The 22,428-nt window shown below is 35.0% G+C and overlaps 1 protein-coding gene across 1 annotated transcript; it reads right to left on the reverse strand.

The window, feature by feature from the left end:
- Nucleotides 1–12,153: 12,153 nt before the first annotated feature.
- LOC127148816 (uncharacterized) lies at nucleotides 12,154–21,308 on the reverse strand. The gene is made up of 2 exons (XM_051083178.1): nucleotides 20,152–21,308; nucleotides 12,154–12,409 (listed from the first exon to the last, which is right to left on the reverse strand). The coding sequence occupies exons 1-2, from the start codon at nucleotides 21,306–21,308 to the stop codon at nucleotides 12,154–12,156; spliced, it is 1,413 nt and encodes a 470-aa protein (XP_050939135.1).
- Between the last annotated feature and the right edge of the window lie 1,120 nt (nucleotides 21,309–22,428).

A 22,428-nucleotide genomic window follows, 5' to 3' on the forward strand; every position in this document is an offset into this window, starting at 1 on the left:
TGGATGTCTGTAACTATCAACGGTTTTTATTATAAAAAACTAACAATTGCTAAATACAGAGGTGTTTAATTCTTACAATATAGTAAAAGTCCAATCGTCGAAACATAGACTATAAGAAATCAGAAGATTTCTGAAGCCACAAAACTCGTCGGAAATGAGAACGTCAAAAATGTCCTACATTTCCGATGCGTACAAAGGATCGTCAGTATAGGTGAGCCATTTCGCCGTCACAATGAAGCCATCAATATTGCTTCACCAATTTTATTTTTTAAAATATAATGTGAACTTTCTCTGACATTTGTGCAGGAACTTCAAGTATGGTTGCACCCATCCCCGACGTATACGTCGAAGGCGATGGGGAAAATTAAATAATAATTCAATTGTTGAACTTCCCCGACACCATTAGGTAAATGTTAAGGTTGGTTGACACTAATCTCGACGTTTCACTTTACGGTGTCGAAGAATATTAAAATAATAGTTTAAATGCTCAAAATTCCCTAATGTACATGCTTGGTATCAGGGAAAGTTCTCTAATGCTCAATATTAACTGACGTTCATGCATGGCATTGGAAATTTGGATAGTTCAAACCAATACCAATGCCATTAATGAAACATCGGTATTACTGGGCACTAACCTTGATGTTCCACATTATGACGTTGATAGAGGTTATGTTTTTCGATGTTTTTGAGGTGCATCGAGAAATGCCCTATATATTTCCACCACAATAAGTAGGGTTTCTACCGACGCATACATGCATCGTCAAAAATAAAAAATGCATCCAGAAACGCTACGTCGACGCAGATACGGACGTCAAGACGCATGTCATAAGTGTAGCGTCGTGAGAGGAAAAGTCAACGCAAAAACAAGACAACCCCAATAATGGCTTTTGTTCGACGTGTGCTTCGTTGACATGGCAACACGTCAACAATGGGGTAATGCCGACTTCTGGTTAAAGCATTGCTAATAGGGTACTGTCGACGTCTGATCAACGCGTCGACAATATGGTATATTAACGTCCTCATGTATGCTTGCTTAAATGGACGACCGGTGCAGTTTTGTCTTACCTTGGACTGATGCCGCGTTGGTGGAGGCATCCATTCACAACGCATTTGGTGTGTCGGGAAAACCTTTTTATAACATATTTTTAATTTTTGTTTTTTGCTATTGGATTAAATTTGTTTTTAATTCATTCAAATTCTAAAAATAATTAACGTAAAATTTAATAAAATACCAAATCGAATTTATATTAAAATTAATTCAAATATACAAAAAAATATACGTTTATAATTTGGAAAGTACATGAATAATAAAAACTAAAAACAAAAAGCTAAAAACATAATCTAAGCAGTGCGAATGCAGTTCCCCCATGCCTTCGGACCTACAGTAAAATTAAGTTCAAATATATATCACCAATAAGAAATTAAAGAATGTAAAAGTTGAAAATTACGTACCTAAATGAAATAAAGGTCCTCTCACTACCTGAGTGAGTTTGTCAATCATCTTCTTCATCTCTTCCATCTGTCGAACATTTTCTTCGTGCTTCTTGTCACTTTCTACTTCTACTTCCTGAGACTGAGCTTTTAGCTTGTTAACCTCCCAGGTATGCATCTCTCGTTTGTGGGATGTACACGAAGAACTGCCAACAGAGTGTTAGGATTTTGGCCTTGGGTCCCCAACCAAGACCTTTTGAGTAGCCTGATTGTCTACTCAAGATTGTCTCACATATCTCGTCCCCATAGTGTGGTTCAGACATTTGATTCTGCAATAAAATTTTTATTAATTAAGTAAAACGTGTAAATTAAATGTACGTATAAAATAAGACAAAAGTATTGCAGAAACTTACATGAGCATTTATAGCTGCCAATTAAACGAACTGGCCACCTGAAGCGTGTGTTTCCTTGAATAACTACACATGGTCGATTGGATGATCCCATTGTTCAAGAAGCTCGTGCTACGTTGTAGAAATGACTTGGCACCGCTACTAAGGTTGTAGGGCTGCTTCGCTCTAGCAGCCCTATTCATCATTGATTGCTTCTACATGCAAACAATCAAAATGTGACATACACAAAAAATGAACTTCCAATCGAGAATATTAAATGTTCTAAACCACTTGAAATTGTCGAGTAAGGTAATGGTTGCATAGGAAGTTTCAATCTGGCAAACGATTCTTCAATCCGGGGGTGGGTTGACACGAGCCAGTTCAGGATCACTGACCTTAAAATGGCAGTAGTTGTGCCCCCTGATTTTCTTCCAGGTGGTGAGCATTTGATGCTCAACAAACTAAGTAAGTGTTGGATCTTTGAAATCCAAAATGAATCATTGCTACAAAGAAAAGTATACACGAATGAGGATTCTAATATAGACGTAGGTAACATATACGTACACATGATTTAAAAACTGATCCATAAATTGCCCTTCACGAGCTTGATGTACTTTGTTATAACGTCAGTCCATTTAAGAAAGAAAACAAGAAAAATCTCCCACCTTAACATGTTGATGGTACAGCTGAGGCGAACGGCGTGTGGTGAGATTGGCTTATCTTGTCTTGGAGCGATATATATGGGGATCTTTCCATGCTATCCGATATATCGTTCGAACTCCAAGTTTCTTAAGTGCTCCCATCACTTAGGAGTGCGAGTAGTAGGTTGAGAGTCATCTACAAAAATATAATAATTTATGTAACGGTGACTAACCTGATGTATCGTTCATCGATGATGTGCCTCCTACATTATTAAACTCCTCGATGTTAAAATAAAAAAGAGAATCACTGTCATTGGAACCGAAAGGGAAATTAGACATAGTACCTAAAGATATATAAACTAAAATTAATTAAACATATGAGAGTACTTGAAATTGAATATATAAAAAACTAAATATATGTTAATACGTGTTTCATCATTATTATTATTCGTCATCGCTTGATCCACTTTGAACGGATAATTGTTCATCATCATCGTTTATGTAGTCGTCAATGACATGGCATACAATCGGTCTTTTCACCACTGTATGATCAACGTCGCGTTTGCACAAGGTATAATCCTCAATGTGATAATCAACACGATGTCGGACAACGATTTCGAGTACATTCAGTTGTTGATCCTCAACATCATCTACTTCGAGCATGTCTCATATACGTTTATTTTTAACCAGCTGAACCTTTTAATTGGCACCATTTTTTGGGTCGTTGATGTAAAAGATGTGCTTGGATTACTAGAATGACCAGTTCTTCAAAAAACGAAAAACTGAACATGTGGATTGATTTGTACCCCAATTCCAATTGTGTCCTATGGTTTTTTTTCTTGTCCATGTCAAACCATCTACACTTGAATAGAAAAACACGACGTTCCATCGGATATTGAAAAGAAAGAACTTTATCGAATACACCATAAAAATTGTTGCCAGTGCTTCCACTAGCACTTTTTTCACCGACTACCATAACTCCACTATTTTGTGTTGTACATCGTAAATCACGATCTATCGTGTCAAATCGAATCCCACCGACGATTCATCCACTGTAGGATCAAACGTCAAGTGAAGGTCTCATTGCAAGTGAGAAGAAATCATGAGAAAGGTTGTCCCTCTCACACGTTTCGATGACTTGAAATTGTTTGTTAATGAATATGAGTCTGAAATAAGCCTAGAAAAACTCCAAATGGATTTATGTACTTCTGATCTATGAACCAATCAGGAAATGCCCGTTGATGTCTTTTGAATAAGTCGACAGCGCTGTTTGCCTGATGACGTATCAACCTCAAGTGTTTCCTAAAGTTCATAGTTGTTAGTTTTTGACTACTATTACTTAACAAAATGTAAAACGCTTGTGAAATATAGAGTTTAAAGTACGTACTTGCAGTACTCTACAATTTCATCTACATTGTTCAAGATGCACCAATGAGTCTGGCGTTTCTCTTCTTGTAATAGAGATTGTGAACTTGCCACGTCTAATGGTTGTACCTTCTACACAAACACTTCAAACTCATCAAATACCTTGTCCTTGAGAATGCTATCATCATTTTGTTCTTCTAGAGAATGTCATGTTTCAATTCCACTAAGATATGTCAGACAAAAAGTACTTGATTCATTAATCATATATACTTCGACAATAGATTTCTCAGGATGTGCTTTGTTTTGGACATACTACTTCAGCGTGAGTAGACTTCTCTGAATGGGATAATCCAGCTATAATTATCGGACCAGTGACTTTTTCTTGAAGCGGTAAGTGAACAGCAAGATGTATCATTACATTAAAAAAGAAAGGTGGAAATATTTTTTAATTTGCAAAGTATGATAATGATATCTGCTTACAACCGGTCCAAATCACTTACTCTTATTGTCCTCACACACAAGTCATGAAAAAAACTACACAGTTCAATAGCAGTGTACATATTCTTTAGTTAGTATACTCGAATACGGATAGGTAGAAGTCGATGAAGTAAAACGTGACAGTCGTAGGTCTTAAGATTTGATATTTTCCTGTCTTTGTCATTCACACATCATAAAATATTAGAAACCAATCAATCAGGAAACTTAACTGATTTCAGGTAGTTACAAATTGCAACTCATTCGCTGCAAGTCAACGTGTGACTTGCATAGGGCATCACCAATCTATTACCGACTTCTATCAGATGTAAATCCTTTCTTATTTTTAAATATTGAAGGTCCAACTGAGCATTCGTAATATCCTTCGTTTTTCCTTCATTATTCAATAATGTACTGACCAAGTTGTCACTAACATTCTTTTTAATATGCATTACATCAAATTTATGACGTATTAGTAGACTTTGACCCGTAAGACAGTTTGAAAAAGATACTTCTCTTCGTTCAATTCAGAGCTCACTTTATTTTTTTTATCTTTCAGTGATGGATGTTTACTCATCATTGGGAAATCCAGGAAATCTAGTTGTTCCAAGATATCATTCCCATTCAATACAACTGGACGAGACCTATGCTCTAAAATTTGATCATGTAGCTTACTTCTATGCCAAACTTGATTATCTGAAAGATAATGCTAGTGTCCCATGAAAGCTATTTTTTCTTTTATTCCGAATGATGATTTATCTTCCATGTCGATGGAACCGGTCTGATACCCTTTCGTACTCCATCTAGATAAGTCACAATACGCCAGAAAGTTATTAATCATCCACAACAAAGTTATGCCTAACTGACTAACCGACCGGTAAGAGAATCATACATACGAACACTAAGACTCCATAACTCTTTCAGTTCCTCAATGAATGGTTGGAGGTTAACATCAATTTCTCTACTAGGAGATCTTGGATCGCGTATTAGTATTGACATCAAGAAGTTAGACTCTTTCATGTATTTTCAAGGTGCCAAATTGTAAGGAATTAATATCACAAAGCATATACTGTAGATGATCCTTATATGCTCAAAAAGATTGAACTCATTAGAAGCTATTCCTAAATAAATGTTCCGTGGATTTCAAGCATACTCAGGAAATTCATAATTAAATTTCTTCCATCCCTCTACATCAGCTAGATGTCTTAACACGTCCTCCGTTTTAACTCATATATCCTTATGTCGTCTCCTTTTCGATGAGTCCTCTTGCGATACAAACAATCTCTGTAATCTTGGTATCAACGAAAAGTGTCGCAATACTTTGTGTAAATTTTTTTTCTTTGTTAAGAGGAATCTAGTACCGAGACTCACCACAAGTCGGACAATGTTACAAATCGGTAAACTCCTTCCAGTATAATACATAGTCGTACTTATACCATGAATAGTCTCGTATACCAAGCGCAAGTCATGCAGTTTTCATTTTGCTTTATAGAAAGAACAAGGGATAGTAGTACTACACATTAGAAATGCACATTTTAATAATTTTAATAACATGTCGAACTTGTTACTCCAACCGTTAAGAACCTTGACATGCATCAATGTAACAAAAAGTTCAGGGACGAAAATTCTGAGCAGTTTCGGTATAGCTCACGACGTGCTTAGTTTAATAACTCCTGAAATCTATTCATCGTATCCTTTTATACATCACTCTTGAACGACATGTCATTCTCCAAACCATCATTCGTCGTTTCTTCTTCGTGTCCAGTCAGATCTTGAAAATTATGCAGCATACCTAACTTTTCATTGTCTTCAGAAAATGGATTACTACTGGTTTCTTCATGGAAGGAATCACTGCTATTTCCTTCATGGAAGGAGTCACTACTAGTTTCTTTATGGAAAGGGTCACTACTAGTTTCTTCATGGAAAGGGTCACGACTAGTTTCTTCATTAAATCTTTCTATAACTTTATACAAGTTCACTGGCTCTCCATGATACACCTAATCTGTGTAGGAGTGGCATATTTCAATCGTTAATAAATGTCTCTCCACACCCACTAAAAAGTACCAATTCGAGTTTGTACATCTCTTGCATGGACACCTTCTCCGTCAGTACTCATCGATGTGATACTTCACAACTTCTAAAAATTCCAAAGCTCTCTCTCTATACTCAATCGATAACTTATTCCTAAGTTTCATCCAACCCTTGTCCATCGTAAGACCTAGAACACAAATACGTGTAATTAGTCTTATATTCCTCCTCACAAATGCTAACTTTATGCCATGAATAAGCCACACCTCACAAGTATCCAATATTCCAACTTTCACTATATCTAAGTTTAAACTAAAAAAATCTATCTAACACTTCCAACTAACAAGCGTTAGAGGCTACCTAACACTGCGAAAAAATTATCATGCACTAAGGGATACCATAATTCTAACTAAATAAAGGATACTTTACTTCAAACAAACAAATTATGTTCACAAATAATAAACTACAAACTACCATAATTGCAGGATAACCACAACAAATCAATAAAAATATTCAAATTCATCCATTTCATTAATTTAAAATTTTCAATACAGTTAAATCTCTCTATAACAATCACAATCACAATTTCAATAATTTAAACCCTAACATATTACAATTTTCAAAATTCCATTCATGCATATAATTTGATTATTAAACAATTCAATATACATTGTAATTCAAAAACTCTAACAATTTCAATATACAATCTATATATACAATTTAATTTAAATTCCAAAAATATTTACTTAATCATGGAACAAATTTAATAATAGACATACATGCAATGTACATTCTACATATACAATTGACATACAGTATATATACAATCTAAATCTACAAATTGTACATACAATATATACATACAACCTAATCTAAAATATACAATATATTAATATATATTTTTTTAGAAACAAAAAAAAAAAACAATATTTTTATCGATAGAGATGACGAACTAAGTGGACGGTGAAAGGAGGATGGTGGGCGATGGATGGCGAGCAAGGACTCGATGGACGACGACGACAATTGACAACAGACTATAGGCGGACAACTCAAACTCGGTCTCTCTTTCATCTTTCTCTTTTCTCTTTTCTTCCGTCTATAGGCGGACAACGGACTATAGGTGAACACAGAGCATAATAACAGAGGTTCTCCCAACGCACCCCTAAAACGTCATGAGAACCCCCGAATAGCAACACCATAAGTGACTGGGCCATTTTTTCTCCACGTAAGACCGACATAGTCATTTATGGCGTTGTGAAAATGTTTTAAAAAGCAATCATGTCATAATTTCTCATGATGTTACCAACCTCTGCGTTGGCAAAAGGTTGACCTATCACGATGTGCTCATCTTTGGCATCGCAGAAAGGTTGACATAATTATTTAAAGGTTCAACCTTTTCTGACATGGTCAATGCAATGTCAACGTAGACAGACCAACTACTGATGTAATGCATGTACACATCGGAATTTATATCAATTTTAGTAATATTTTTCACTTTCTCCGACGTTGTGCTCTTTCACATCGATCGTTGTTAGGGCAAAGACGATGTATACATGTATGTCATCACAAAAAATTTTATATTATTATTTAAATAAAATGTTTCCACAACGTCTTTATGCACGGCATCGTGAGAGGCTTATGGTCTCTCGACGTCATCACATTGACATCGATATAGCTCACATCGACGTCAGTATAGCATCTTTTTATGACGTCCTTTTTATGTCGAGAGAGAGAGAGGGAGAGATTGTCGCCATCCTTCTCCGTCGTTTGCCATCCTCCTTCGTCGTTCTATTTCCCACCACCGCTCCCAATCAAGGTTTGTTTTAATTGTTTTTTTTTTAAATTAAAAAAAAAATTATGTTCTTTATTGTTTGTTTTTTAGTTTTAGTTTAGTTAATTAGTTTTAGGATTTTTTTTTGAATTTATGTTTTGAAATAGTTTTAGGATTTATATTTAGATTTTGAAATAGTTTTAGGATTTAGAATTAGATTTATAATTATTTAGTTTTAAGAATTTGAATTATTTTGAATTGAGAAGTTATTTATTGAATTTGAGATTGTGATTTAATTTGAATTTGAGATTTGAGATTTGATATTGTGTTTAATTTAAAATTGAGATTTTGAATATGAAGTTGAGATTGAATTTGATATTGTGTTTATGGCTATCCTGTAGTTATGGTATCCTTTTCATTTCAAAATTAGTTTTAATTTGTTAGTAGTTTTAGGGGTTCTTACCTAGGTAGCTTTAATGAAGTATGTTGGAAGTGTTAGGTATTTTGGAAGTGTTTGGTACTTTGAAACTTAACTTTAGTGAAAGTTGGGTGATTTGACATACCGTATTCATGTAGTAAGTTTGAGGTAGTTGGAGCATTTGAGAAGAGGAATATAAGACTAATAAAACATATTTATGTTTTAGGGCTTTTAACGATGGACAAGGGCTGGATGAAACTTAGGAATAAGTTTCCGATTTAGTACAGAGAGAGAGTTTCCAAATTTTTAGACCTTGCAAAGTATCACGTCGATAATTATAGAAAAACAAGGTGTCCATGCAAGAGATGTGTAAGTCAAATTGGGACTCATTAGATGGTGTGGAGCAACATCTATTAACCATTGGGATATCCCCCTCCTATATAGAATGGTGTATCAGCCCATGAACTTGCATAGAGGTATACAAAAGATTTGATGAAAGAACTAGTAATAGTAACCCTTTTGATTAAGGAACTAGGAGTAACACCTTTCTTGAAAAAAATGAAATATTGGTTATGCTTAATGATCTGCAAGCTCTAATTGAACACGTAGAAGGAATGAAGGAAGGTTTGGAGAATGACATGCCGTTGAATAATGGGATAGATGAGACATATGATCAAGGAGATGAGTCGGGCATAAAAAAGACCATGAAGACCTTTGGGGTACATATTTTTCAACTTTTAATTCGTTTAATTTCTCATGTATGAAATATATCTAACTATACTATTATGTTATTTGTAGGTCTAAAGATTTTTCTTTGCGTATGATCAAGGTTTTAGAATAGATTGATGTAGTTTTATTATTTTAATGTACTCTTTTTTTAACAAGTTGAATAGTATTAATTGTAATTTTTATTAGACAGTCAGATGAATTACTTTGATTTAATTATTTATAAATTGTTTTTCAATTTATTTTAATAGTTTGTTATTTTAATAGTTAATTTTGTTGCCTTCCGAAGCAAAACCGAGGATAATAACTTAAGAATAACATAAAAAAATAATCAAAATAATAATAAAAATATTAAATAAATTAATTACGACGCATAAACTATGTCGAGGTATGGAGTTTCCTTGACGTCGTGGAAAGACGTCGAGGACCCTTTTATCGACATTGCATTAGAATTAGTTGAATTCCAACACACGAAAATAGCGTTGAATATAGTTCATTGTCAATGTGCGTCAGATGTCGACGTCAACGGCGTCGAGGATGCGCCCATGCCTACATCGTCCCATAGCGCATCGGAAAAATGTCACCCGATGCTTTATTTCTAAAGTTCTGGTTGATGAAGTTTTCGATGTCAGCAAAGCCTGTGCCAATGCACTTTCCTATTTATGCCGATGCGCTACGATGTTAGGAATGCCCTGAATCTTTGTAATAATAGGAAACAATGAACAATTTTTTTTTTTATGAAAAAGAACTTTGGAAAATTAAGTTAGGAAAAGAAATTATTGGAAAAATAACATAGGAATAATAACTTTGCAAAACTAATAATCAGTTGGGAATTATAAAATAGGAAAAATAAAATTTGCAACTTAAGAATATTGCTTGTTAGAAAAAATAATAATAATGGGCTTTTAACTACTATAGCCTAAATATGGAAATTAAAGGGAAATGAAAATCAAATAACTTAAGACAAATCATATCTGTTCTGTTGGCATCACTATAGTGATAAGAGGTGAGATCGAAATGGATGATGTTTTTCTCTGAACTTTGCTTTCAACTGCCCGCCTATTCTACCCCCCCCGGAGGCAATCAAGCACCCAGCATTGATAACAAAATGGCAGCGGCTTCCATTATTGGATCATGCAGCAAGCAGTTAGGCACATTCATTTTTTATTTCAGGCAGCTACCAACTTCTTTAAAAGGTAATCATCACTTACTTTTTCTTGCATACACCCTCCCCTGCTAACAACACAAATAGTCTCTCCCTTTTTTTCTACGACAACTAAATGGCCTTTTTCAAGCACCTACCCCATAACTGTTAAATTTAAAGAAAGGAGTTTGTACTTTCGCTGGACAAAAACACAAATGCAATACGTTTTTGGATAATGGAAATGGGGACCCATAAATCATTCTCAATCCTCTTCTAACTGGATGCACTAATTTGGGTGAAACACACTATGAAAACTCTCATAAAAACACCAAGACAAAATAGATTTTTCATTGAGAAAAGGTTTCATGAATTCTGCTATTGGGTCAGAAAGACGAGGAACAGAAATGGCTACATTGCCAAATTCTTTAGCATCGATCAACAAGGCAGGAAATGTTGTGTTCTGGTTCCCAAAGGCGAAGTAACTAGTGGTTAGGTCTCTTTCTTGTCCATTGTTAACCCAAATGTAGAGACTGAACCAAAGGCGCATCCTCCATTAGAATATTTCTACAAAAAGGGTAAGAGCATTGCATCTGCTGACTTAGACTCAGACTCATGTAGGAAGTCGTATGCAAGGGTTGTTTATGAAGGATATTCAAGTGACTCGACCTCCTGCTCAGAATAAAAAAATCAAAGATCAGTTAAATTGTTTCCTCTTGAAAACGCAGTAGTGATAACAAGGAGACTCTTTCATGATGATTGGAAAGTTATCATGAATAGTCTTAAGAGGCAAAAAGAAACATCCTTCACCTACCACCCTTTCCACACAGAAAAGGCCATGATCATCTTCTCCGAGCCCTGGAATGAAAAGTCTCTATGCAGCAACACTGGATGGACAACAGTAGGTAAAGTTTGAATTTTGGTCCATTGAAAAACATGTCAGTCAAAAATTGATCCCAAGTTATGGCGGTTGGATATCATTTTAGGGCATACCTATCAACGCATGGAACATGGACACCTTTCTCTAAATAGGAAATGCATGTAGGGGTCTGCTAGAAGTCGACAAAGCAACGATGAACATGGACAACCTCCTTGAGGCAAAGATTAAGGTCAGATACAACTATAGTGGTTTCATCCGAGCTACCATTAGAATCGAAGACAAAGATGGTCACTTCTTTGTGGTACACACGGTCACAATCTGCTCAGGCAAATGGTTAGCAGAGCGGGATGTGAAAATCCATGGATCCTTTAAGAGACAAGATGCAATTGAATTTGACAACTTCAATCCAAAAGCAGAGCAATTCAATGGCAGTGACAGTATACAAGGAAGGAAGAAGAAGTTTTCAAAGTCAAATTAATTCAATGGCTTAAAGGCAATAATCTAAAACTTGCCACATCTTTGATGGATGCCCCACAACAGGTATCGGAAGGAACTCCTACGGATCAACTTGGGATTGGGGATGATAGGGACAAAGATCTTGGGGGAAATAACTGCCTTTTATGAAAGTACTTGAATGGAATGTAAGGGGTTTATGCTCACCCCTCAAAAGAGTACTTATAAATAAAGTTATATCCAACTATGATCCGGACTTTTTTCTAATCACAGAAACTAAAATGCCTGACATTAGTAAGTCCATTGTCAAATGTATATGGAAGTTAAAATGCTCAAATTTCATATACAAAAAATCAGAAGAAAATTAGGAGGCATCTTAATTCTTTGGAACGACATGAAGCACAATTTGGTCAATCTCTTTTAAGGAAATTTCTCTCTAACGGCAAACTTCAACAACCAAGACATCCCTCTTTGGACTCTCACAACAATCTATGGCCCAGCAAAAAGAACACAGACAAATGCCTTCTGGATTGAGCTCAACAACATCTCCTCCAGACATTCCAATGGTTGGCTCATTGGAGGAGATTTCAATGTAACTAGACGGAAAAAGGAAACCAGTGCTAAAAATCCAACTACTTTCAGCATGAACAGATTCAACAACTTCATTTAAAATAATCATTTTTCCAATCCGCCTTTGACCAATAACAAATATACTTGGTCAAACTTCAAGATAAATGTCGTGCTCTCTAGACTTGACCATTTCTTATACAATCCCCAATGGGAAAAAGCTTTCAATGCCCAATACTCCAAAACACTTTCAAAAACAACGTCTGACCATTTTCCATTGGTTCTTGAATCATCTGAGATCAGGTGAGGACATAATAACTTTTACACAAATAAGGTGGAATTCAAGAATAATATGAAAAGCTGGTGGAACAATACGACTCATGAAGGTCACCGGGTTTTTTCTTAATACAAAGGCTCAAGCAGCTAGCATCTACAATTAGAGGTTGGCAGAACAATAAGCTGGTTTTCTCAAAATCTCAAAAAGAAGTTTTGGTTGATGAAATCAACTCCATTGACCTTCTCGAAGCATAAAACCTAATTAGTATCACTCACAACAAGAAGAGGAAGTCTCTTAAAGCTGAACTAGAAGATCTAGAAAGGAAAAAAAAAACCCTTTATTGGTAACAAAGAGCAAAAAAGCTTTGAATCAAAGAAGGGGATGAAAATTCAGCATTTTTCCACAGAATCTGCTCTTTCCAGCAAAAGAGAAACTTGATTTCAAAAATCCTTGACAACAAAGGTACAGAGCATAATTCCAACATCCCCATTGCGGAAACTTTTGTTTTCCACTTTGAGAAAATTTATATTGGTTCCAAATCCTCTAGATTTCTCATCGACAACCTCAATTGGAGGCCGATTAACAACAACAAAAAAAACGCCCTATGTGCAGCCTTCGAGGAAGATGAAATAAGAAAAGCAATATTCTCTTTTATCAATAACAAAGCCCTCGGTCCCGACGGCTTCTCGATTACCTTTTACAAAAAATTTTGGCACTTGCATAAGGCCGATATCTTAAAAGTTTGCAAGGACTTCCATTCGAAAGGTTTCGTCAACAAGGCTATGAATAACACTTTCATTACCCTTATAGCCAAAAGACAAAGCTTTAATAAGCCAACAGACTTCAGACCTATCAGTCTAACCACATCTCTTTATAAAATCATTGTCAAAATGTTGGATGAAAGAATAAAGGTCACCCTTCCAGACACAATAGTTGAAAATCAACTCGCCTTTGTGAAATGATGTAATTTTTCTTCAGGTAAGTTGTTATCAAAATGATGGGTTGTTATGGATGTATGTATGCAAAACAAGAATTTATTCCTAGTCTAAAATAAAAGAATACAAGAATAGAGAAAGACTAAACGAAATCTGAGGGTTAGGGATTACCTCAATAACATTTCAAAGTTATCTTTTTAACCATTCTTACCTTTGTGGAAGTAATTGTTGAACTATAGTAAAGAACAAGAATTAAGGGATGATTAGTGACAACAAGTAATTCAAGTAAAATTTTTCTTTCAAGTTTAGTAGAGGGACTTTTTCTTGGGCAATTACCACGTTTCTTATCATTGAAAAAGAAAGAAGATCAATTAATCTTTTCTTGAATATGCAAGAATGAAATTTTTACAAAAAGAAAGTAACCAAATCTCTATTAAAACATGATAAATCACAACAACCAAAGCATGTTCAAATTGAGGCAAAATTCATCCTATTCAAGATTTGCTAAGGAGGGGATAGCCACTACCCTTAGCAAAATTAATGCCCACTTCAAACTTGTTATGCAAGAATCAATTAGTAGAAAATTAAAGACAATCTCAACAATTAATTCATCATAACAAACCATTGCAAATCAAAATTTAAGTTCAGTACTTTAAGAGTTTGTAAAGAAATCTCAATGAAAAATTGATGGGAAAAACTTATTTATTTTATTAAAATTTCAAAAGAAATTGCGAAAGGAAATAAGCAATCAAATAAAAAAATTGAAAAGATATAGAAACGAATTTAATTCTCAAAGAAAACATGGTAATTTAACTCGAGAAAAAGTCACAAAAGATTAGCTTAGCCCATGAAGATTGATAAAATTCTTGAAGAGTTGTTGAGGAAAGAATACATTTCTTTGACAAAAGTAATCTTTTATTGATAAAGTTTCAAGAATTTTGCTACAAGAATTGAATGAGAAAGAAAATTTCTTTTTTTACATTCGAATTTTTCCTTTTTCTTTTTTTCGTCTCCCAAAAAAACTGAGGGATTTTATAGAAGAGAAAATGGGAGTTAATTTTGCAGTTAAAAACTAGGTTAAAAACTGCCATTTTTCAGTTAATTTTGGGGAAGATGATGAACTGGATCACGAATGGGTTTGGGTCGCGTCTTGGGTTGGCCCAATTGAAGAAAAAAATAAAAAAAAGAAACGCGGCTGCTGAGATTCAAACTCACGACAGGGGAGAGGCACGCGCGGACGAGGGCTTGACACGTGGCGGACTAGGCGCGGGTCGCGAATCGGTTCGTGGATCGGGTTGTCGGATCGTGCGAAAAATGAAAGGAAAAATAGGGGCGCGCCTGGGGTTCAAACATGCAACTTTGAGGCGGACGCGTGGCGTGATTTTGTGATGCCACGTGGTGCGATTTGGTTCGTCTGATCTTTTCCAATTTCTCGGGTTTGCCCTTAAACTTGCTTTTTTATCATTCTTCTTCGTTATAACTCCGATTTAAGTGATTTCAGTGCCGTTGGACTCGTATCGGGGTGAAGTTTCATATTGTGCATAAAAAATGACATTTTAGTGAGTAAATGGATAAAGGTTAGGAAAAATTAGTCTAATAATGTGAGGTCTAAACTAGCCCTAACAAAATACCCCCAACTTAAGACTTGTTTGTCCCATGCAAGAAAATTAAAAATGTGCTAACATTCAGTCATTCATCATGCAAGGGATTTACACATTATTTTGCAAGAATTAAACTCAAACAATCATGCAAAAATTTTGATGATGTTTTCAAACAAATATGCAAAGGATGTTACTCATGCCTTAACAATTCAACAAAGTAATTTTTTATTATCAATTAAATATTCAAGAGAAGCAAGTAGTCAATTTGAGGTTGATTTTTAATAAAGTTCATTTATTGAAATCATGTTTAGATAAAACACGTAAGTTTTGCTATTTCGACTCACTAGACATGCTTCGAAAGAATTCAAAAATGGCCCACGCTTGTTTTCCCTCTACTCTGAAGCGGGAAGAATCCCTCCTTAAACTCGGCCCTCGGTCAAAACATTGAAACTAGCTAAAAAATTCTTAGATAGAATTGTACGGGTTTTAGTAAGGCAAAGGATAGGCTTTTTTCGTAGGGATTCGTACCTCACTAACATCGGGTAATCCTAACTGATCACGAAAAAAATCATAACGTTCGACTTAATCGTACTCTTTTTTTTTTCTTGGGATTCTATTTTTGGTAACAAGCTTTTTGCTTAGCTCCGACTTGGCTAACTCTAATCTTGGATTTAATCTATTAGGTTTTATGATTGACCGTTCTTTCGAGGTTACAACAAGCGAATTTAAGCATTTTATCCTTTTCTAAAGACTTCTAGGTTCGTCATGGCTCGAAAAATGAGGGTTTTTTTTCTTTAATTCATGAGTCAAAGAGATGAAAAGTTTAAAAATTAACCTCAATTTCATAAATGTTTCTTTATCCTATTTAAAATAAAAACAAAAATTACTAAGAGAGGTGTATCATAAGAAACTCTGCAAAAAAAGCTAACATCCATGCATTTTCTTTTGCAAGCATTCATTCAAGCAAACAACATTCATTTCATTCATGCATTCAGAATAATACTAAAAAAAAAAATTTTGGTCAATTTTAATCTACCCAAGTCATGTAAATGCTTAAAAGAAGAAAAAAAAATTAGCAACCTAGTTTAACTAGTACCCACCCCCAAGTTAAAAACTTTGCTTTGTCCTCAAAGCATATTTATATAAAAAATATATGAAAATACCGAGGAACAGAAAACTCCCCTGGATTTGAGGACTTTGATTTTAAAGCTTGCTTCAAAGAGAAGTGGTTGCTTCCTTTTATGATTCTTTGATTTCTTCAAGTGAAATTGCCCTACATATTAAAAAAAGGAATTTGTCTCAATTTTATTCAATACAAAACTAATTTAGGAAAAACTAAAAAGACGGAAATTAAAGAAAAGTAAAGACGAAAAGCGATAAAATCTTGATGCCTGGCTGCTTCCAGGAAGCACAAAATTTTTTAAGGTCGGTTGCTCGACCGTGCTTTGGCTTTATGTGTAGAGGGAGAGAGAAAGTGTTTTTATATAAAATTGTTGTACGGATTGCCCTTTATGGAATATTTTCAATCTATGCCCATTCACTTTGAAACTTTTTCCTATGTCAAGACTTTTTATGGAAACTATACCAAAGTAGAGAAATCAATCACAACAAAAGGACCAAGTCATTTAAATTTTAACTTTTCGGGCATGAGTTTAATAGAAGAATTATATAAAAGAACTTTTTTCCCTATTTCAAATTCTTTTCATAGGATTTTTTTATCATGCAAAAGTTTAGTCTTTTCTTTGTAAATCCTAGAATTTTCATATGCTTCTAATCTCAATTCTTCTAATTCTAGCAAATTTAGGAATCTTTTCTCACCGGCTTCTAAGAGAGATAAATTGCATTGTCTATTGCCCAATATGCTTTATGTTCTATTTCTACAGGGAGATGACAAGGCTTACAGTACACAAGCTTGAACGGAGATGTGTCAATTAGAGTTTTATAGGCCGTTCGGTATACCTAAAGTGCATCATTGATGCGGAGGCTCCAATCCTTCCTTTTTGTGTTGACGGGTTTTCTCTAGGATATTTTTTATCTCTCGATTAGAAGTTTTGGCCTGTTCGTTCGTTTGAGGATGGTATGGTGTGAAAATACGGTGTTGAACACCATATTTTCTCATGAAGGGTTCAACGGTTCGATTGCAAAAGTGTGTTCCTTGATCTCTAATGATTGCCCTTGGGATGCCAAATCTAAAAAATATGTTAGAAACTAGAAATCTTGAGACAACAGAAGAATCATTAGTCCTAGTGGGGATTGCTTCAACCCACTTCGATACATAATCAACGGCTAATAAAATGTAAAGATATTCAAAAGAAGAAGGAAAGGGACCCATAAAATCCATTTCTCAAATATCAAAAACTTCACAAGTAATAACGGGGTGAAGGGACATTTCATTTCTCCTAGATAGAGATCCGGTTCTTTGACAGTTTGCACATGATTTACAAAATGAAAAAGAATCTACAAATAATATTTTCCAAAAGAATCCACTATCTAAAATTTTCCTAGCCGTTCTTTTAGGACTAAAGTGACCTCTGCATGCATGATCATGACAAAATGATAAAATTGATTCATGTTCATGCTCGGGAACACATTTCCTAATGATTTGGTCAGAACAATATTTTCAAAGGCATGGTAGTTTCCAAAAATAGTTTTCAGCGTCACTACGTAATTTGGCTTTTTGTGAAAAAGAAAAGTATTAAGGAAAGTTACCCTTGACTAAGTAGTTTACAATATCGGCATACCATGGTGCTTGATGATTTGTTTGAAAGAGATGTTCATCAGGGAAGTCTTCTCGAATTGGCATACTTTCTTGCTTTTGTACAATTCGACTAAGATGGTCGGCTACAAAATTGTTGGCTCCTTTTCTATCCTTGATGGTTAGGTTAAATTCTTGCAAAAGTAAAACCCATCGAACAAGCCTTGGTTTTGATTCTTTTTTTGATATAAGGTACCTAACTGCTGCATGATCAGTGTAAACAATTACTGGGGAGCCAATAATGTAGCTTCTAAACTTATCTAAAGCAAAAACGATAGCAAGAAATTCTTTTTCAGTTGTGGTGTAGTTAAATAGTGCTTGGTTAAGGGTCCTAAATGCATAGTATATAGCATGCAATTTTTTATCTATCCTTTGTCCTAAACCAGCTCCTAATGCTAAGTTGCTTGCATTACACATTATTTCGGAAGGTAAATTCCAATTAGGAGATTGAAGGATAGGGGTAGAGACTAACCTTTGTTTGAGATCATCAAATGCCTTCTTACAATTGTCATCAATCAGAAATGGTACATCTTTTTGCAAGAGATTAGTTAGAGGCAAAGCAATTTTAGAAAAATATTTTATAAACCGTCTATAAAAGCCGACACTACCAAGGAAGAATCTAACATCTTTTAAACATGTTGGATATGGCAATTTTTGTATAACGTCAATTTTTGCTTTATCTACCTCTATTCCTTTTGAAGACACTAAGTGTCCTAAAATTATACCATGAGACACCATGAAATGACACTTTTCATAATTCAAGACAAGGTTAGTTTCTATGCATCTATTTAGAATTAATTCTATACTGGATAAACATGCATCGAAACTATCACCATAAACTGTGAGATCATCCATGAAAACTTCAAGGCATTTTTCAATAAAGTCGAAAAATATGCTCATCATGCAACGTTGGAATGTGCCCGGTGCATTACAAAGACCAAATGGCATACGCCAAATGCATAAGTTCCATAATTACAAGTAAAAGTTGTTTTCTTTTGGTGTTCACATGCTATAGGAATTTGGTAAAAATTGGAAAATCCATCTAAGAAACAAAAATATGATCTACTCGCTAAGCGTTCTATCATTTGATCAAGAAAAGGTAAGGGGAAATGATCCTTTTTTGTTACTTCATTGAGTTTCCGGTAATCTATGCACATTCTCCAACCATTTTGCATTCGCATTGGAACCATCTCACCTTTTTCCTTCTTTACAACGGTCATCCCGATCTTCTTTGGGACCACATGAATTAGACTTTTCCATGTACTATCCAGAACGAGGTAGATAATTCTGGCATCTTTTAGCTTTAGTACCTCTTTCATGACAACTTCCTTCAATGTTGGGTTAAGCCTTCTTTATGGTTGGATTTTGTCTTTTGCTCCCTCCTCCAAGATAATATGGTGCATGCAAAAAGTGGGAGATATGCCCTTGATGTCGTCAAGAGTCCAACCAATGACTTGCTTTTTTTTTCTTCAAAACTTCGATAAGTCTTTCTTCTTGTTTTTGGTTTAGTTCCCTTGAGATGATTATTGGAAATGTATTCTTTTTTCCTAAGAATATGTATTTCAAGTGTGGTGGGACAGTTTTGAGCTCAATCTCTAGTTTCTGTGGAGAAAAGAAAAGATTATCACAATTAATTTTTTCTAAAGCATAGCCAACATTGGGTTCTAACAATTCTCTATTTTCAACCATTTCTTGTTCAAAAAATTCATCATGTATAGACAATTCATCAACTTCATCATGCAATTCGAATGAACATAAAGACAAGCATTCATACAGATATCTCATGGATTCAAAAATATTGAATGTGACAATGTCTCCATCAAACTCTACACTCAAGGAACCTTTATCAACATTTATAATGGCTTTTGCAGTTTTAAGAAAAGGTCTTCCTAATAAAATAGAGTGAGATGGTTTTAGGCATGCTTCATTCATTTCTAATATGTAAAAATCTGTCGGAAAAATTAGTTTGTCAATTTTCACAAGGACATCTTCAACTATTCCTAATGGTGAAATAAAAGATTTATTCGCTAGTTGTATGCATACACTAGTTTTTTGGAAATTATTGAGTTCTAGATCTTTAAAGACGTTGTATGGCATGACATTTATGGATGCTCCTAAGTCAAGCATTGCATGATAAATTAGCCTATTTCCTATTACGCAAGGTAGAGAAAACATACCGGGGTCATTGCATTTTTTCGAAATATTACTCTTTAGAAGAGCCGAAACATTTTGACTTACCATTGCTCTTTCTTTTGTTTTCCTCTTGTTGGTACACAACTCCTTTAGAAACTTTGCATACCTCAGGACTTGTTGGATTACATCGAGAAGGGGCAAGTTGATTTGCACCTTTCTAAACATCTCCAAGAGCACTTCCTCCTTGGGTGTTTCCTTCTTTTTTGGTGCCAACCTAGAGGGAAAAAGAGGTTTAGGTATGTAAGGAGTAAAATCATTAAGAGGAGATTTATCATTTTTAGAATTAGATGGTGAGGGGTTTGTTTCAACCTTTTCTTCCTTGGACTCATTCTTACTATTAAGAGGTAAGGGTTTGGAAGTTACCTTTTTCTCTTTGGTGGTGGAGGTGTCAAGAGTCTTACCACTCCTTAGTGAAATGGCACTTACATTAGCATGGTCCAGTTGAGCCGGAAGTTTTCCTTTCCCATCCATCTTGCTTATGGCGGTAGTAAGTTGAGTCATTTGTTGTTTCATCTCTTGTTGAAAAGAAAGAGTGTTAGTTGCCAAAGCTTTGATAATATCTTCAAGATTCGTACCTTGGTTTGAAGAGGTGGGTGGTGCTTGTGTATGCTTTTGGTTGTCATTCCCCCATCTTAAGTTTTGGTTGTCTCTCCACCCCAAATTGTATGTATTACCGTGGGGGTCATATTTTCGAACAATGTTTACATCCTCGATCACCTCGGGACATTTGTCATTTGGATGACCAACCAAGCCACAAACTCCACACATGGTTACTTTAAGAGGAGTACGTTGTACAAAAGAAGTAAGAAGAGTAGTCATATTTAACATTTGTGATTTTAATTCACTTACCTCTTTTGTTAGAGAATTGTCAAGCTCCGATGCTCTATTCCCAAAGCTTTGAGAATTTTCCGCCATTCTTGAAATGAGCTTCCGTGCTTCGATGGGGATCTTGTCGGTTAGAGCTCCTCCCGCCGGGACATCTATAGTATTCCTACCAGAAGACAAAAGATCGGAGTAAAAATATTGAATTAAAGAAGGATCAGAAATTTGATGGTGAGGAAAGCTAGCACAAAACTCTTTTAATCTTTCCCAGTATTTCGAGAGGGATTCTCCAAAGTCTTGTCTTATCCCATAAGTTTCTTTCCTAATATTGTTTGCTCTAGAGGCGGGGAAAAATTTCTCTAAGAATTTCTTTTTTAGACTACCCCAAGTGGTTACGGAACCCGGTTCTAAGTAGTAGAGCCATCTCTTTGCTACATCCATAAGGAAAAAAGGAAAGGCTCGTAAATTTAGTTGTTCTTCCGAGATGCCGTGAGTCCTCCTTTAAAGATGGGCAAAAGATGGATAAGTCCCGGTTTTAATTCAAAAGGTTGAGTGGTTGGGGATATGACTATACAAAGAGGTCTTTGGTCTTCATCGGGTTCAGCAAGCTCTCTAAGGGTCTTTTCTCTAACTTCACCCATATTCCCTCTACCAAGGTATGGATAGAAAGGAGAATCTAGGCTAGGTTCTAAACCTCTTAAAGGTTCTTGGTTAGAAAGATTGGGGATGTTATTCTCTTCTCTCCTTTCTCTTCTAATTCTACGAACCTCTTTATTTAAATCTTCAAAGCAAGGAAATTCTAAATTTGAAGAACGGGTCATGCAAGAAAGAAGAAGATAGAACACAAAAAATTCTACACGATCTCTTTATGCCTATATATTTACAAAATGAATATAAGAATCAAGAAGCTCTAAAAGAAAGTTTAAAATCAAAAAGTCTTGAAAACTACACCGTGCTCCCTGGCAACGGCGCCATTTCTGAAATGATGTAATTTTTCTTAATCAAAATGATGGGTTGTTATGGATGTAAGTATGCAAAACAAGAATTTATTCCTAGTCTAAAATAAAAGAATACAAGAATAGAGAAAGACTAGGTGAAATATGAGGGTTAGGGATTACCTCAATTACCTTTCAAAGTTATCTTTTTAACCCTTCTTACGTTTGTGGAAATTGAGAGTAGTATGGGGAAGAAGGATGTCGAACCCTAGAGAGCACTTAGGATCCAGAACTTCAAAATTTACAAACAAGGTCGATTAGTAGCTTTAGGATCTAAAAGAAAATTAGAAACACAAAAAGGAGGGATCGTTTGTGGAAGTAATTCTTGAACTATAGTAAAGAACAAGCATTAAGGGATGATTAGTGACAACAAATAATTCTAGTAAAGTTTTTCTTTTAAGTTTAGTAGGGGGACTTTTTCTTGGGCAATTACCATGTTTCTTATCATGAAAAAAGAAAGAATATCAATTAATCTTTTCTTGAATATGCAAGAATGGAATTTTTACAAAAAGAAAGTAACCAAATCTCTATTAAAACATGATCAATCTCAGCAACCAAAGCATGTT

Source organism: Cucumis melo, chromosome 4 (assembly GCF_025177605.1).
Source record: "Cucumis melo cultivar AY chromosome 4, USDA_Cmelo_AY_1.0, whole genome shotgun sequence".
NCBI classification, from domain to species: Eukaryota; Viridiplantae; Streptophyta; class Magnoliopsida; order Cucurbitales; family Cucurbitaceae; genus Cucumis; species Cucumis melo.